This window comes from Mirounga leonina, unplaced genomic scaffold (genome assembly GCF_011800145.1).
Source record: "Mirounga leonina isolate KUSES-001 unplaced genomic scaffold, KU_Mleo_1.0 Mir_418, whole genome shotgun sequence".
Classification (NCBI taxonomy): domain Eukaryota; kingdom Metazoa; phylum Chordata; class Mammalia; order Carnivora; family Phocidae; genus Mirounga; species Mirounga leonina.
This window is the reverse complement of record NW_023270739.1, coordinates 19,071,143-19,087,363: the sequence shown is the minus strand read 5'-3', so window position 1 is coordinate 19,087,363 and position 16,221 is coordinate 19,071,143. Positions and strand designations below refer to the sequence as shown.

Below are 16,221 nucleotides of genomic sequence, written 5' to 3'. Positions count from 1 at the left end.
GGGAGGCATGGCCCATGGCCATTGGTAAAGGCTGGGACATTTTCATGAAGAAAAGCTCAGTAGGAGTTAACAAGATGTTACTGATGTTAAGCATGAGCATCAACAAAGCAGATGTGCCCAGAGCTGGGGAATGAGGATGCTGTGGGGTCCACATCCCACTTCTCAGAATGATATTGGCAAGGAGTGAGGGGAAGGCATCAAATTCTCTTTAGTCTTAAAGAACTATTCTCAGTAAAAGGGAGCAGTTTTATTCTTCATGTTTTCCAAACTAACTATGTAGTAGTTTTAGGAAGGCTTATATCAATTCAGCATAAGGCAACAGTCCTATCAGTTAGAACTTTTCCAACGGTGATGGGACTGCTTCACAAAGTTGGGGTCACCTTCCCAGTGACAAAGGTAGGCAGAAACTTGTAGCTGTCTATTAAGGATGTATTAGAAGCAGTGCTGCATTAAGTCACAGGACTAGATACATTTTCTGGGCCCTTCCCATCCTAAGATTCTCTGCTTTTCTTTAGCAGAAGCACAGAAGAATCTTCTAGTCATTAACAAAAGTTACTGCAAATTTTTGTGATGCTGCATTCAAACCTCATTGGAGACCCCTATAGAAAAGGGGTCACGCCATTTCATAATTGTTTACATGAAGCAATTGTTTGCTGCTCCTGATTTGTAAAGAATGAGAAAATGGATGTCAAGAGCAAAGGATTTTCTTGACAAAGTTTATCCATGCTACCTTGGAGGTTCAATTCTCTAATCTTGCCTTTTCATAAAACGTTAGATATTATTAATAGTTTGTCACAGGACTCAAAACATTGCACTAAAGACTTTTGGGGTTCTAGAACTTGTAGAATGTGTTGTGTCTGCCGGGACCCCGTTTGGATAGAGACAGTGCAGGTGTATCAACACATGGTTAAAACACAGGGTGGGAAGCTTGACTGCTTGGGTCCAAACCCTGCCTCGACTTCTTACAACCTGTGTGGTCTTGGGTAAGCAACATAAATTCTCCATGCTTTGAGGGTTGTATTAATTATACATTATAAGTTGTACTATAAGTCATATTAATCAGTGCTGCCTCTGACAATAATGGTGTTGAGCTAACTTACCAGATCTACTGGGCAGGGGATATGCTTCTGTTCCAGATAGTTTTTCTAGAAGATTTGAGACCATCCCAATTTGTGTCTAATCTGGGGTCCTAGAAACCTGTGGCTTTGTGGTGCCTATAACCTTGTGTAAAGTAATCTGGTCAACAAGTATTTACAGAGTCCTTATTACAGGGAATTTTAAGATGATGAAGGAAGAGTCAGGCCTTGTTACTACATAGCCAACATACACTTCACTGTAAGAGAAAAAAATTTGTTTAAATGTAAAATATAATGATAGATTTTGATGTATGCTAACTCATAAAGTATTTAAAAGTATTTAAATAGGGGTTTCATCCGTAAGTCCTTTCCAAAGAGCTCCAATGCTAACTGGGTTACAACACAGATAGGAACTCCTTGGAGTATTCGAACTCCTAAGAACTATCGTTTCCATATCAGTGGAGAGGTATTAGTTTGGGCTTAGGAGCTGGAAAACAGAAATAGTTTTGTAAAACACAGTTAAATATTATGAGCTTTACTTTGCATTGCATTTATTCCCAGTTGTTAATTGAAAAAGCATACTGTAGAAGTTTTCTCAAAATAATGATACTTTCTAATAAAACAACCCAAACATATAACTTTAGAGTTTGTAAAATACTTTGATAACTACTCCTTTACTTGTGCCTCACAAAAAATAACGCGCGGGCGCACGCACACACACACACACACACCCTCTTTTATAATTAGCTCTGGACAGGTAAGTGAACCAGAACAGGCTGATCTGAACAAATGGGACTCAATCCTGGGACTTTTTGGGGAGAACTCCTGGAAAGATAAGCCATCTTTCTTGTAGTTTCAAGTTGAATAGAAACTGGATTTGAAACTCCCTCATAGAGAGAGCCTGTTTGGGAGAAGAGCCAACCCAGAGGGGAGCAGAGTTGAGACATGAAGAGCCAAAGAGCAAGACATCATAGGAGCACCCGGATCCAGGTTTACCTGGACTTCACAGTGAAATGATTCAAACACATGCCCTTTTTAACTTAAAGACACCCTGAGGTGGATTTTTGTTACTTGCATGTATCTAGAAGAGTCCCTACTGGTATATTACTTCAGTCATCTACAAATGGAATTAACTGAGAAAGGACCGCATAGTCAGCCCTATTTCCTCTAGACATTAAAAAAACCTTGTCTTCATTTTTTTTTTTTTTTTTACATTGGAAAAAGAAAAGGAAGAGGGAGAGGGAGAATAAGAGAATTCTCCTACCCTTGAAAATTTATCAAGGTCAGATTATAACAGCCAAAACTCTGACCTGCAGACCCAAGAACTGGACTGAATATAATGAGAAACATTCCAAAGATTTAACAAGTGGAAAAATAGCCCGGTGTGCCTCTATGTGAATAAGCTGCTCACTGTCAGCAAGCCTAAGGCACCACTAAGTATCAGGAGGTCAATTCTACCGAAATAGGGTTTTTATATATTGTCAGATTTCTTATTTATTCAGTTGAAAATAGGATGTTTTATACTGATTTTTTAAAAAAAATCCATGGTCTGTTTTTAATGGGAAACATTCACTTTGGTTAAGGACCAGGACACTGAGGGAAGGTGGAGACATCAAAGCTTCTCTAGCAAAATGAATGGAGGTGTTTAGGTCTGACTGGCATCTGTCAGGACAAACTCCTGGTCGTCTAATTTGCCTCGCTGATGGACTTGACAGAGAATGAAATAATCCAGACTTGTAAGATGAGTATCAAAATCTAAAAACAAATCCCTCTGAGTGATTTTTTTAAACCTGATGCACAGGATAGACAGTGACACTTCAGTGTTTCCCAAAGACACTAATCACATTGGAATTTCCCACCCCAAAGTTGTCACAGGGAGAGACCAGTGTATATATTTTAAGAAGAGGCAATTAACTGTCCACATTAATAAACAACGTATACACACATCAGATTTAAATTCCAATTATGAAAGCAACGTTTTCCACTTCTGCTTGGTGTGATGCTTTTGGGAATCGATGGCTGGTGGTCCAGAGTTCTTGGCTTGACACAGGGCACAGATACCATCAACATCCCAAGTTATCTCTGAAGCTGGCGTGTCAGCCTGTCAACCCGACAAGCTGTCAAACTGGAAGTTTCTGATGGAAGAGCTTTCTGAGTTTATTCTTAACCTTCTTTTTTTGGTTATATGTTATCTGTCTGTACGTAAGTATTAGAAGTTGCTCTTTAGATGTTCATGGAAGAAAATTTTGAAGTCATGGACAGGCTGAGCCTTTCTGAGTAGTGGTTAGGTGATAAAAATCTAAACTAAAAGCTAGCCATAAACCTAGGAGCATTAAAAAAAAAATCTGATGTTAACACAGTAATAAGAAAACTTGTTAGTTTGGGGGGGGGGGAAATCGCTTTGTAAAATGCTGTCTCTTGAGCATAGTCATGCTATCTTCTGAAGGCTGATTCTGTAAATTCCCATAATGCCAGAGAAGTGGGTAGAATTTCTAGAAACAATAGACTTCCCCGGGGAAAGTGTGAAAAAATAAATTACCATCTTCCTTCTTTCCCAAAGACGGCAAGCATTTGCCTCATGGCTTGGGATAGCCATGCCTCTGTAGCTAATTTTGCGGACTGTGTATTTCAAGCAAGTTCTAAATTTCATTTAAGGAAAAATAATCGCTCTTTCTCACTTAATGTTTTACCTCACCATGTTAAAATACTATAACATGCCATTAGTATATTCTTTGCTACATACTTTAAAAAAAGTTTTTATTTAAATTCCAGTTAGTTAACATTTTAGTTTCAGGTGTGCAATGTAGTGATTCGACACTTCCATCCATCACCTGGTGCTCCTTGCAAGGGGAGGGGGTGAGGTGATGGGTTAAACAGGTGATGGGGACTAAGGAGTGCTACATACTTTTGTAGCCTGAATTTGTAGAGAACTATTCCAACTATCCTCTGCCTCTCCTGGCTTTGTGATCACCGCACAGACCCCCTTCTCCATCATGAGAGATGCTTCTCGGCAGCCTTCACATTTATGCAACTAAAATAATAAAGAGCAAAATTCCAATTCCACTGTCCATATATATTCTAAGCATGGATAATGCTGGAACAAAAAGACTGTCTTTTAGAATGCTAAACCATCTGAGTGAGCACTTACCTTTCTAATATCTTTAGCACTGACTGGCCCTATGATGAACCAGGGACCTTCGAATTAGGGACTGACAGGTGATATACCTGAATTGAGAGTCATTATCATCTACATATTAATAACACAGTGACTTACAGTTTAGAATATGCTTTCACATAAATTATCTGGTACACACAAATCCCAGAGGCAGGCTTTATCCACATTTTAAAGAAAGCTGAAAGGGCGCCTGGGTTGCTCAGCCGTTAAGCGTCTGCCTTCGGCTCAGGTCATGATCCCAGGGTCCTGGGATGGAGCCCCGCATCATCGGGCTCCCTGCTCCGTGGGAAGCCTGTTTCTCCCTCTCCCTCTCCCCCTGCTTGTGTTCCCTCTCTCACTGTGTCTCTCTATCAAATAAATAAATAAAATCTTAAAAAAAAAAAAAGAAAGAAAGAAAGTTGAAGTTCAGAGAAACCACATGACTTGGTACGGTCGCACAGCCAGAAAGAAAGCAAATGAGAACTCCGACTGAAGAGACCGCTAAGGAAACAGTGTCTCACTGTTTGCAGAAAACACACCCAAGGACGTCTCTGTATGCGCTGTAAGCCCCATACCTCCGTGCAAAGCTTTCACAAACATGCGTGAAGGGCAGAGCTCTGCCAAGATGTGCAGAGAGGGGTCTCCACTAAAAGGCTCAACAAATAACCATTATACTTTTGCATTAAAGGGTTTTATGGTGATACATAAAAAAGCGGATTCAATAAGTTTCCACTAAACTGCTAGTGATTTTATTCTCATTCTGCTTGCTGTGCCTACGTAAGTGTAATCTATCCTAGCATAGGGGAAATTTGTATTTGTTGAACTGTTATTAACATGTTTTATATCATGTAAAAATATTTATATCATTTAAGACAGCTACCACAGGGTATCAAGAGCCATAGAGGAACCAGGATATGGTCAGGTAGGCAGAGCGTGAGTCCCAGCTCTGCCACACGCCAGCCGTGTGGCAAACCTCTCACCCACCTGGGTTTGCTTGAGCACAGGATATGCCATTGTGAGGATTAGATAAGATAAAGCACATGGACTCCCAGGCACGCATTTGGTCACAACAGGGCTTCTATCTGGCCCTGTTTCCATTTCTCTTCTTTTAACGGTATCAAAAGAACGGACATTTGTAGAACTCATATAATATGTAAAATGCTTTCAAATAAAGAAGTAACTGGTCGCTTGTACTTATTAAGTAATACTGCTTGGATCAAGAAACACTAGACTTCCAACTGAATCAACTTTCTACTGACTGAGGAGCAATTCACCCAAAGCCTTTGCAGTGCCTTACATGATCCCCCAGGCAAGTTCTGATTTGACTTCTTTCTGTCTGTGTGACCCCAAGCAAGCAAGTCATGTGGTTTCGCAGTCTCCTTGTCTTCAAAATGTGGATAATGTCTATTTCTCAGGTTTGTGTGCATCAGATAAGGTAACTGCCCCCCAATACTGACCTTTTTATTTAGATGAGAGCCTTCCAAACACAAGGACTTCTACATGATGGATTTTCTTCATTAATATCAAGCAAAAATTTGTGCAAAGATATGTATTTCTCTTACTACTTAGGAGCCCTTTTTATTTTGTGAAAATAGAAGCATTGTTATATTTTTCCATAAGTATTTTTTGTAAATGAAGGCCTATAAGTGGTGATAAGTTTCATATTGGGAAACCCTTTTCCTTTCTTTGTAACTTTGCAGAATGTGGTCTCTAGTCTTTATTAGCTCCATTACTTTCCTTTATTATTCATTTTAAGAGTATTCTTTTTTAATATTTAATTTATTTATTCATGAGAAACAAAGAGAGAGAGCGCATGGCAGAGGCAGAGGGAGAAGCAGGCTCCCCGCTGAGCAAGGAGCCCGATGTGGGGCTTGATCCCAGGACCCTGGGATCACAACCCGAGCCGAAGGCAGACACTTAACCGACTGAGCCACACAGGCACCCAAAAGAGTATTCTGACTTCTAAATATCACTCAAGAAAATTTCCAAAGATTGTGAGTTGGCCCTAAATACTGGAAATATTTGTCCCCCTTCTGTTCTATTTTCCATATTTTCACTTGCTTTTTCATCTCTACAGAACTTGGACTGAGAAACTCATCTGCTCTGTGCAATATGCACATGAGTAGTTGTGTGGGATAGTTCGTTTGTACTAAAATGAGATAACAGATGTGAAAGCACTTGGAAAATTTAAAAGCTCTAAGTTGTTATTATACAAATGTGAGTGCAACATTCATTTATTAGAGGTATGCCAATGTGGGAGCATTGCAGAGCTTCTGAGCTAATGAGTCCAATTTAGAACTTTAGAAAAGCAATGTTTTCAGCATGATGGAAACCCATTGTTTAGATGTGATTATATCATTTCGTTCAGTGAGTTAAAAAATGTTCTTGGTACTGAACTCAATTCTGTCTCTCACATATTTATTTAAGATGATTTGATGCCAGAATATTGCTTATATCAGAATAAAGGCAAGCAACAGCCACAATAGTTAAAATCTTTTGCATTCCAAGACAGGTATTTTTCATATTCGTTCAAGTTGAACACAAGTAATTAAACATCACCCTAGTGTTACTTTCGAAAATCATTTGCCAATGAACAAATTTAATAGTGGAGGGGACACTGAATTCATCTCAATTTAACTTCAAGCATTGGTTTTCCAAGTGAAGCAAAGCACTTCCAAACATCTACTGAGCAGACCTCAAGAAGGCAACACTCCTCTGAATTGCTGCCACCACCAAGAACTTAAGGTTTCTGGCCTATGACTAGAATTCCAGATCACTCTGCTACTTGAAGTAGAGGGGTTTCTGAGAACATGGATCTGGCCTGGTGATTTTCTATTAATTGCATTTTCCTTTCCTTTAAGTAAGAAAGCCTGAAAATGGACTTCTATCATTTAGGGGGAAACAGATGGGCTAGGAAAGCCTTGTATCAACGCTACGTAAGCCTCTTGGGAGAAAGTCTCTGGGAAGGAACTTCAGGGACCGAGCTCCTGGTTAGAGAGAGGTATAACTAGCTGCTTGCTTACTGAAATTTTAATTTCTAGTTCAAGTCTTTAGGAAGACTCAATTTTATTGGCTAAGCACATAACCTCAGGGAAGAATGTGGTCTAGAGTGGATATGACAGGTTGTTAAAAAAGCAAATGGATTTAAAAAACCATATAGCAAATGACCAGAAAAGGAAGGATAAGAAAAAGCATCAGTTGAGTGGCTGAGTGGTAGAAAAGCACTTAAATAAAACCGTTCAACAACAAAATCACTGAGTATTTGGTATTTTGACAGGTTAAAGTTTTGAAACTATTTTTAAAAGGTACAAATTCATTTCTCCACAATTTTTGGCATTTCTAGACTAGGAAACATTCTCAAGAGAAACAAATAAAAAACTGCAATTAACACAACTGAAAGAGTTGTGATCCCAGAATCCTTTTTTCTTATTGATCAGATTCCTGCAGTGCCATCTCCTATTTTCTCTGCAGCCAAAGTGCTGTATTGAGCGGCAGGATTTCAGAAAGGTCTGATATGCTCCTGGCTGCCAAAGGTGGCCTATGTCCACGCCAGTCATTCGATCACAGCAAGCATACCCGTGAGGAAAAGAAGCATGTCCACACAGACCCTCCGTGGCTCACCACGTCCATCCACCCACTTATCTCAGCCCCTTTCTGCTTCTGGACCTTTCTCACCTGGCCAGATACAAGTTCATTCAACTTTCTCGAGGGTGAGACCATTCCTCAAAGGGATGCCTTCTGACTGGAGTGACAGGAAAAACATCTGGGCTATTCAATACTGGCCCTAGCTTATGGATCTCATGAAGAAGAGAAGGTAAGGAGGCAATCTTGCTAGGTTACCCGTGAGTGTTCACATGCAGGCAGAGGAGGAATTCATTTCCTCTTTGAAAAAACTGTACTACGTGCAGAAATTTCATAGATTATATGAGGATCTCAGATAGGTGATTCTGCTTTTGAAGTTGGGAGAGTCACTAGTAGCTAATGGTCTTTAGCGAAGGATCCTCCTTTACCCAGGGAAGGGAAAGGTTCAGAAAAGACCCAGTTTGTACTCACACATAAAGACGGCATGGCTCAAAGTTAAAACAAACCATGTCTCTGAAATGCTGTCATTAGAGAAATTTAACCAGATATGTGATCCACAAATACTAACAAGGAGCAGGAAATACCTGAACAGCTTGGGGAAAAAGCTGTTCCTTAAAAGAACATCAGTGAAAACAGAAATAAGGATTAAAAGCTAATACTTAACAAGAGAGAAAGGGAAAATTATTCATTTCTTGTATCTCGTACATTTTCATCTCTCTTCAATATAAGATTGTCCATAATCCTAACATTGCCATTCCCTGCTCAAAGAACCCAGAGAACAATTCAATACTGAGAGAGCTGAAAGGAGTTGCAGTATACCAAACCCTCTCTCTCCAGGGCATTTGCAGGCAGAATATCCATGGTTTCCAGAACATTCTCTTCACATTTTTCTTTCATGAGTGGCAGCACAGAATGTTTACCAAAGGCTTTTCAAAACAGAATCTCACCAAACAGGTCAGAAAAATATTTAACAAGCAAAGCAAAGCAATTACAGTTGAATTTTCACCTTAAGATTCTCATCCTAGGTGTGGGAGGCAGAGAGAAGCCTCTTAACACACCAGCCTGAACCTAGGAGGAGGATGAAAGAGTTGATTCTGCCAGTCGTTGTGAACAAATCCAAATCTTGAATTCTCAGAGAAACTCTAGAGCTAGCTGTCCCTCTGAATGGATGTTAGGAACAGCTCGGCTGTTTGCTCATGGCTGACTCAGGTTTCTGAGCAGCAGTCTGAGGGCAGGCTAGACAAGGACATCTCTACCAAAACCATGGAAAGCTCCGAACAGGAAAGGTTTCTTTTTTCAGTTCTTTGTGTCAGGCAGCATCATTACCTTCAACTCCTCAAGGTGACAATACGAGACGACGCAATTCTGTACAAGTATGTTAACTCAGAAGGAAGTTAACAACATCACGAGGCACTAATATTTCCCTCCGACTTCTGCTCTGTCATCTAACCGATTTACATTTTATAACCCAGACTTTTATTTTTCATTTTCATTTTGAGTCGATTCGTACGTGGTATGACTCCCTGTGGCCCAAAGACTTTCTGGGTGCAACGAGATCAGACAATTTCTCCCGTAAGAATGGATAACAAGGATCTGTGTATACATTCCATTCCCGGGAAGGTCTGCTTCGGTCTGGTTCAAGTTGAGTAAGGAATGAAAGCCAGAGCATAAAATGGTAAAATCCCAGTTGGGTGGACAACAGGCATCCGCTCACTGTGAGCTAGTGTTCAATATCGGAACGCATTACTTGATATGGGGGAAAGGCAAAAACATCACAGAGGCTTTTAACACCTTACCTGGGCCATCTGCCTCTCCAGTTTTGATCGGGGAATATCATCAAAGTAGTTTTCATTTCTTCTCCTCCTTGCATCGCCCTGCATGATAATGTGAGGAACGTCTAGGGAGCCACCAGTGGTGTAAGTGCTTTGGCTAAGTGATGGAGACAACTGAGGAGGAGTGTGATTACCACTGGGATCCTGAATGGAAATACATCATGAAATAAATACCATGTTCTTGTGGCTAACCTTTGCTTTCACAATTGTGAAATACTGACAAGACAAATTGCGGGGGTGGGGGAGTCATTTCTGAATCAACTGCCAAGGAATGGATGACGTCCCGCCATTTTATTGATGGCGTGATCTAGGCAACACTTGTCCCCCTAAGTATTTCAGGTCAAAAGCTTCAAGGATACTCAATCAGGCTCTGTTTTCTCGCACCCAGTGCTACGGAGGAGTTCAGGAGCGAGACAGACATAGGTCGGGCACCCCTGATGTTACCACCGTGCGTGGACGCAGGAAGGAAGTACGTTTTCATGTGGACGGAGTGTCCTCACTGTGATAGACACATGAACAGAGAGCCCCGGTGGGACCTAATGGGTCTTGATTCGCCATCAAAAGGTGATGTGGCAATGGGGCAGGGAAGAGGACACAGCATGGAGACACAGCATGTCACACGCGGACTGCAGAGCAATGCATATAATGACAGAGGATGCGTGTCAACAGCAAAGATGACTCAAGCTGAGGGAAACTGGTCGGAAGGAAGACAAGGGGCGGCAGAAGGCTGGGCTCCAGTGTCTGCAAGTCAGAGGAGGGTTGGATTGTGCTGGGTCTCCAGGCCACTTCTCCCCCAGATGTTCTGGGCCTCCTTTGACAGATTAAGATGCTGCACTCTTTCTGGGGAAACCTCTGTCTTTGATCTGTTTGTTGTTCTCCTAAATCTCTTCCAGGGAAACAGAGGGAGAGGTTCAGGAGGGGAAGGAAAGCGAGCAGCATAAGTAGGAGGAGTTGCTTGTTTAAAGAGGCATTTTAGGATGTTTGCGCTGATGGCACTGACATCTTTCCTTCCTTTCGTGCAGCGAAATGAAGGTGAGACATATCCCTTTCTAGCCTTATTTCCCTCCTGACTTATTTGAGGCTTCCCTTACTAGAAAGATAAGTAGGTCCTATTTCTACTTGCATTGCTCCCAAAACCCCCAACTAGTCTCCAAATGTCCCAGTGTGTCCCAATTCGCCCAGTATGTCCCTCCTGGTTCCCTCCTCCAGCCACATCCCCTGCATTCCCTGACATCCTTGTGCATCTTCTTCTCCTTTAAAAACGGAATCAGACTCAAAATCTTAACAGCCCCTCTCTGCCCGGCCCTCCGCTGTGCTGGCGGTAAAGCCGGGAGGCTGTTTGCTAGAGCTCACTGATGAGGCTTTCTACGGCATTTCATGGCTGGGGCTTCCGCCTAAGTGCCGGGCCCCTGTGCACTGTTTGCTATCCCCACCTTTGCTGACACGTGCAGAAAAAGGATGAGAAGCAAGTGCAGGACTAACTGAAGAGAACAGAGCTGGAACTCTCCAAGCGGCCACTCTGGAGATCCAGAGTTTTTGAAAAGTTCCAATAGGCCTCACAGAACACCCATGCCTACTGGCGGCCCCTTCCCTCAGCTATCTTGCTGGCGATCAGCTCTCGTTTTCTTGTTCTCTCTCCTCTTCCCTTCCTGCCTTCCTTCTCCTTCCACTTCAGTTTTCTCTCCCTTCTGTGGTTTCTCTCTCTAGTTTTTCTGCCCCATAATCCTGAAACGTAGCTGAAATAGTTTCTTAAAGTTCTCTAGATTCTTTATTCTTAATTTTTGAAGTGGCTAAAGCTGACAAGCTTGCACTGCCTGAAAACCAGGAGACCCTAAGATGAACTTTAAATTGATCCTTCCTTCCTCGATTGATTTCTTTTCTGTGGGTTTGAGGAGTTTGACAGAAAACTCATTTCCTCTCACTTGGTGCAGATGGGAGTGTGGGAAGGGAGGAGAGGGAGCGGTTCTTTAAAGGTGGTGGTTTGTCAGACGTACATCTAAAAATCTCAAAAATAGATATTTAACCAATTGAGAAAAAAGAAATCTCATCTTACAAAATACAATCAAAAGTGAGATTGTTTTTTATACAAATAAGGTAAGCTACATGGAAAACAGCCTGAACTTCCCGATCCGTTGCTTCGGTCATTTTATTTTATTACACAAGATAATTTTTGAGGATAAGAGTGGAGAACAAAATGAACAAGCTGGGCACTTACCCTGAGGGTGATGGACCGAGGGGGCTTCTGGGGTGGATCGTCGTGCAGCCTGTCTCCCAGAGATGCCAAAATACGTTTCCTGTGGCCAATCAAATTGATTTTTAAAACCTGAAACGACATATATTTGGGTTAAATATTTCATTTGAGAAAAAATATTTTACATGTCTTAAAAGAGGAAAGAGTGAAGGGCTGTGCGCTGTTACCTCTGCCCCCTGAGAGGTGCGGTGTGAAGTCAGAGTGGGCCCTCGAGTCTGGAATGATGGGAACGGCATGGGCAGAGGCCAGGGTGGCAGTGGCCTGGGGGCAGGAAACGAGAGCAGGGACACCGCTCCTTTCGCTCGAGCTGCCCTAGAGTCCAGGTCTCCGCTCAGCAACCACAGCGCTTTCTAAAGGGTAAGTCGAGTCTTTTCCCTTACCAGCGGAAAACTCTCCAATAGCTTTCTATTGCTCTTATTTTTTTAAAAGATTTTATTTATTTATTTAAGGGAGAGAGAGAGAGAGCTCACAGAGGGAGAGGGAGAAGCAGGCTTCCCGCTGAGCAGGGAGCCTGATGCAGGAGACTCGATCCCAGGACCCCGGGATCATGACCTGAGCTGAAGGCAGATGCTTAACTGACCGAGCCAGCCAGGTACCCCTCTATTGCTCTTAAAATAAAATCTGAGTCCTGACCTGGCTCCAAAGCCCAATAGGGCTGGTTGCCCTCTGCCTCACACTGGTTTTCTCGGCTCCTTGAACATTCCGTACTCATTCTCACCTTGGGACCTCTATCCCTTTTGTCCAACTACCTGGAACTCTCATCTCAAGATTTTCAGATGACACCTTCTCATCTCTCTGGAGCTCAAGTGTTGTCTCCTCACAAAAGCCTTTTCCCTCCTCTCATTAAAAGAACCATGTCCTCAACCCCTGTCCCACTCTACCCTATGATCCTCTTTTTAACATTCTCTGAAATGACTTTGTTTAGAGGTTCAGTGTGTGTGTGTGTGTGTGTGTGTGTGTGTGTGTACCCCATCTCCCCCAGGTAAACTTCCTGCAAGCAGGGCCCTGGTCTATCTTTATCAGTATGATTTCCCAAATGCCTGAAGCAATGCTTGAAATAATAGGGGCTCAATGAATATGACACAATGAATGTTAATGTCGATGAAAGTTGCAGAGTAGGGTGAGAATCAAGCACTGCCCACCTGGGGGAAGACTCAGAGGCGCCCCAGAGTCTGATGGTGCTACAAAGGGCACACTGTGGAAGAGCTGACAAAGGGAACCAAGACTTGCAGACAGCCTCAGTCCCCATCCCCTCCTGGAGCTTTACAAATGCTACCCCTTTCACCATCCCAAAATCCTTCTCAGGAAGGGGTTCTTCTTGCTTTCCAGAAGAGGAGACTAAAGTTCAGAGTGGTTAAGTAACCTATCTAAGGGCCAGTACACGGTGGCTTTGGGATTTGAAACAGGTTTGCCGGATTCCAAAACTTGTTTTATTCCAAGGTAAACTGCAAAGTGTGGGCACATCTCCAAATATTACTGACTTTTTAAAACAGGGTATTATAAATCCATTCGTAAGAAATGCATTTACCTCTTCTCTGCCAATCTATAGTTTTAGGACAGAACTGGGACTATTTGGGTTACTAGTTCCTAAAGTATACTACCCCTAGTGTAAGTGATCTAAAAAAAAAATCTCTCTTCTCGAGTTTTAAAGGGGAGAGGTAGGCATTTCTTTGGCATTCATTCCATGCTACCTTGAATTTTTATGTGCCTCTTTGTCAGTTAGCCTATTGGCCTTTCTGCCTAAACTGATTCAGATTTTAAACCAGCAGTATGCTCTATTCCTTTCATATCTACTCTCTGACCCATGTCTACCGATGATGGGGATGGCAACTGTTAATCAAGGTGAGCATCCACATGTACCGTATCCCTATGATTTTGTGAACCTTCCCCCTGATCTTTGCAGTTGGCCTCCATAAAACAGCTCCTCTTCCCCACAGTTCATCCGAGTCCATCTCTGCACCTTCTCCTGCCCTGTCAGAGCTGCTTAAGGCTTGTGGAACAAAAGACTCATAACATTCCAGGTATAAGCGATCCATGGCTTCACATTTCAGCCAGATACTAGTTTTTGCTTTTAATGGCCCCCTTTAAATGTCCCTTTCCAAGCACTCCTGATTTCTGGCTGGCTTTTTAGCTGCAGTAGGCATAACTAGGGACAAAAATATACACTGACTTCGTTATAGCTGAAGTTCAAAGCCCTTTAATCTTGGAAGGATGGTTTGTATTACTTCTCCCTAAATTCCTTGCCCTACAGTTGTCCATGTAGAAGCCCATCTGCTGTCCAGAATTTGGCCTACTTGCGTAACCCTGTGTTGTCTTTCTGCATTTATATTAGCTGGCTTGGTATTTCACTACCTGGAGTTTAGTGGTTTTCACAAATCTGGAACTTCACCATATACTCCTCAGATGATTTATAAATATGCTAAAGTAAGTGTGGTCGCAGTGCTGATGACTTGCAGTGCCCATCACACTGTTTAGACAATCCAGAGAGATGCCCTGATATTTTTGCATTGTTTATTTTTAAAAAAAAAAAAACCCTCAAGATCGAAGAATTCCTCCATTTCAGAAAAACACAACATTAACCTTTTCAAATGTATTTGCAAGTCTAAAAAACACTACATTTTCTCGTTCCCTTTTATTCGTATTCTCAATTACTTTGCCAAAAGGCTTCTATCAAATATAAATTCCTCACGTAAAATCCCCACTGTCTTACTCCCAGTAGCTAGTTGGCCCTGATGCTCACGCTGCTATCTTGGGCCCCTGGGTCCTGCTAAGAGATGTTTTTATACTAATAAGGACATTCAAAATTACTCTGACAAATAACTGACACAAAATAACAAATAACTGTGGTAAGAAGGAGCTGGAGTAACCCCCCCACTGCTGCTTCTCCAATAATTACTCTCCAACAACTCCATTTGGGGCACGTGACCTGACTCTTCTGATCTCAGTTTTCGCACCTATAAAGTGAGGAAGTTAATGCTTTTGGGAATCCCAGCGTTGTTGGGAAGATGAAGAGTGAAACTGTGAGAATAACCAGCACAGGGCCTGGCACAGAGGAGATGCGACCTGCACGGTGGGCTGGACTCTAAGGATGCACAGAAATCCTGACCCACAAAGACAGGGACTTGGTGATTTTCAGAAAGTTAATCACGTCACACAAGTCCGCTGGTGTTTTGCAGGCAGAGATTTGGCTAACCTTGGAAAAACTCCCACTGAAGTGACACGTACTGGTAGGAATGGGTCTGGTTTCTAGCTATTAGTTTAATACTAGGACCTAATCTAAAAGAATGTATGCTATTCTCCCATGCATACTATTTAATCCCCACTAGGAGGTAAGCTGAGGCACTCCTCTATACTGCAGCTCCACTGCTTCCTCTTTCACAGAACTACCTGGAAGAGGGTATGAAAACAAAAAGAAAAATTATTACATTTCCTTACTACCTACAGCCCACTGACAAGTCCTCGGAACAGGCAGAGTGACCTTCCTCTAGGGACTCAGCTGCCTCGATGTTAATACTTTGCTAAGGGCAAAAGGCAATCTTAGCCCACCCCCAGGATCCTATAAGTCTAACATATTCCTTTGGAAACTTCCTTTATCTCTACCCCCCAGATACGTCTTGGCAATCATCCTCCAAGCATATGACCCACCGATAGACATCTGAAGGGTCTCATGACTGAGGGTTTGCTAAACAATAATAAATGACCTTTCCCAACAATCGCTAGCCCCCTCAGGATCCTGGAAACCTTGTTTCCAAAATACCTGGGAGGCTTACACCATCCCTAACCCCCTCCCAACTTGAAAGTATCTAGGGGGCCGCTCTTCATGACCCCAGGGCAGTTTTTCCTGCCCATGGGTCCTGTCCCCATGCTCTGTGCTTTAATAAAACCACCTTTTTGCACCAAAGACATCTCATGAATTCTTTCTTGGCCTTCGGCTCCAGACCTCACCTACATTCAAAACTACATCCGGTAAACAGACAGATTCACAGAATGAACAAATTAACACAGTGATGATTCATGTCAAAAACATCTGAGTAACTCCTTATTTATTAGAAATGATCCCATATTACTGAAGATAGCGATGATTACCATTTACTGAACATTTGCTATGTTCTAGTTGTGCTAGAAACTGTGCCAAGTGCATTACATATGTGCAAATATCTCATTTACTCCTTCCAATAATATTATCATTCTTAGTCTAGAGATACAACCTGAGACAGAAACACTGAGATCACACAGCTAACGGGAGGATGGCTGGGATGTGTCCCTGACTCTTAACCTGCTCTTTACCACTCACCACGCTCTTCTTGCCATCAGCCTCTACACCAT

At 42.3% G+C, this 16,221-nt stretch overlaps 1 protein-coding gene across 11 annotated transcripts in view; it reads right to left on the bottom strand.

Moving 5' to 3' along the window:
• ANKS1B (ankyrin repeat and sterile alpha motif domain containing 1B) overlaps positions 1 to 16,221 on the bottom strand; it is a 717,443-nt gene that overhangs the window by 71,486 nt on the left and 629,736 nt on the right. For 6 of the 11 annotated variants that reach the window (XM_034987767.1, XM_034987769.1, XM_034987768.1 and 3 more), the window contains exons 4-5: positions 11,860 to 11,967; positions 9,609 to 9,788 (exon numbers count right to left, since the gene is read on the bottom strand). In XM_034987767.1, the coding sequence (XP_034843658.1) occupies positions 9,609 to 9,788; positions 11,860 to 11,967 (288 nt within the window). The remainder of the gene's footprint in view (positions 1 to 9,608; positions 9,789 to 11,859; positions 11,968 to 16,221) is intronic. The other 5 variants (XM_034987766.1, XM_034987773.1, XM_034987774.1 and 2 more) reach the window with 1 other exon arrangement.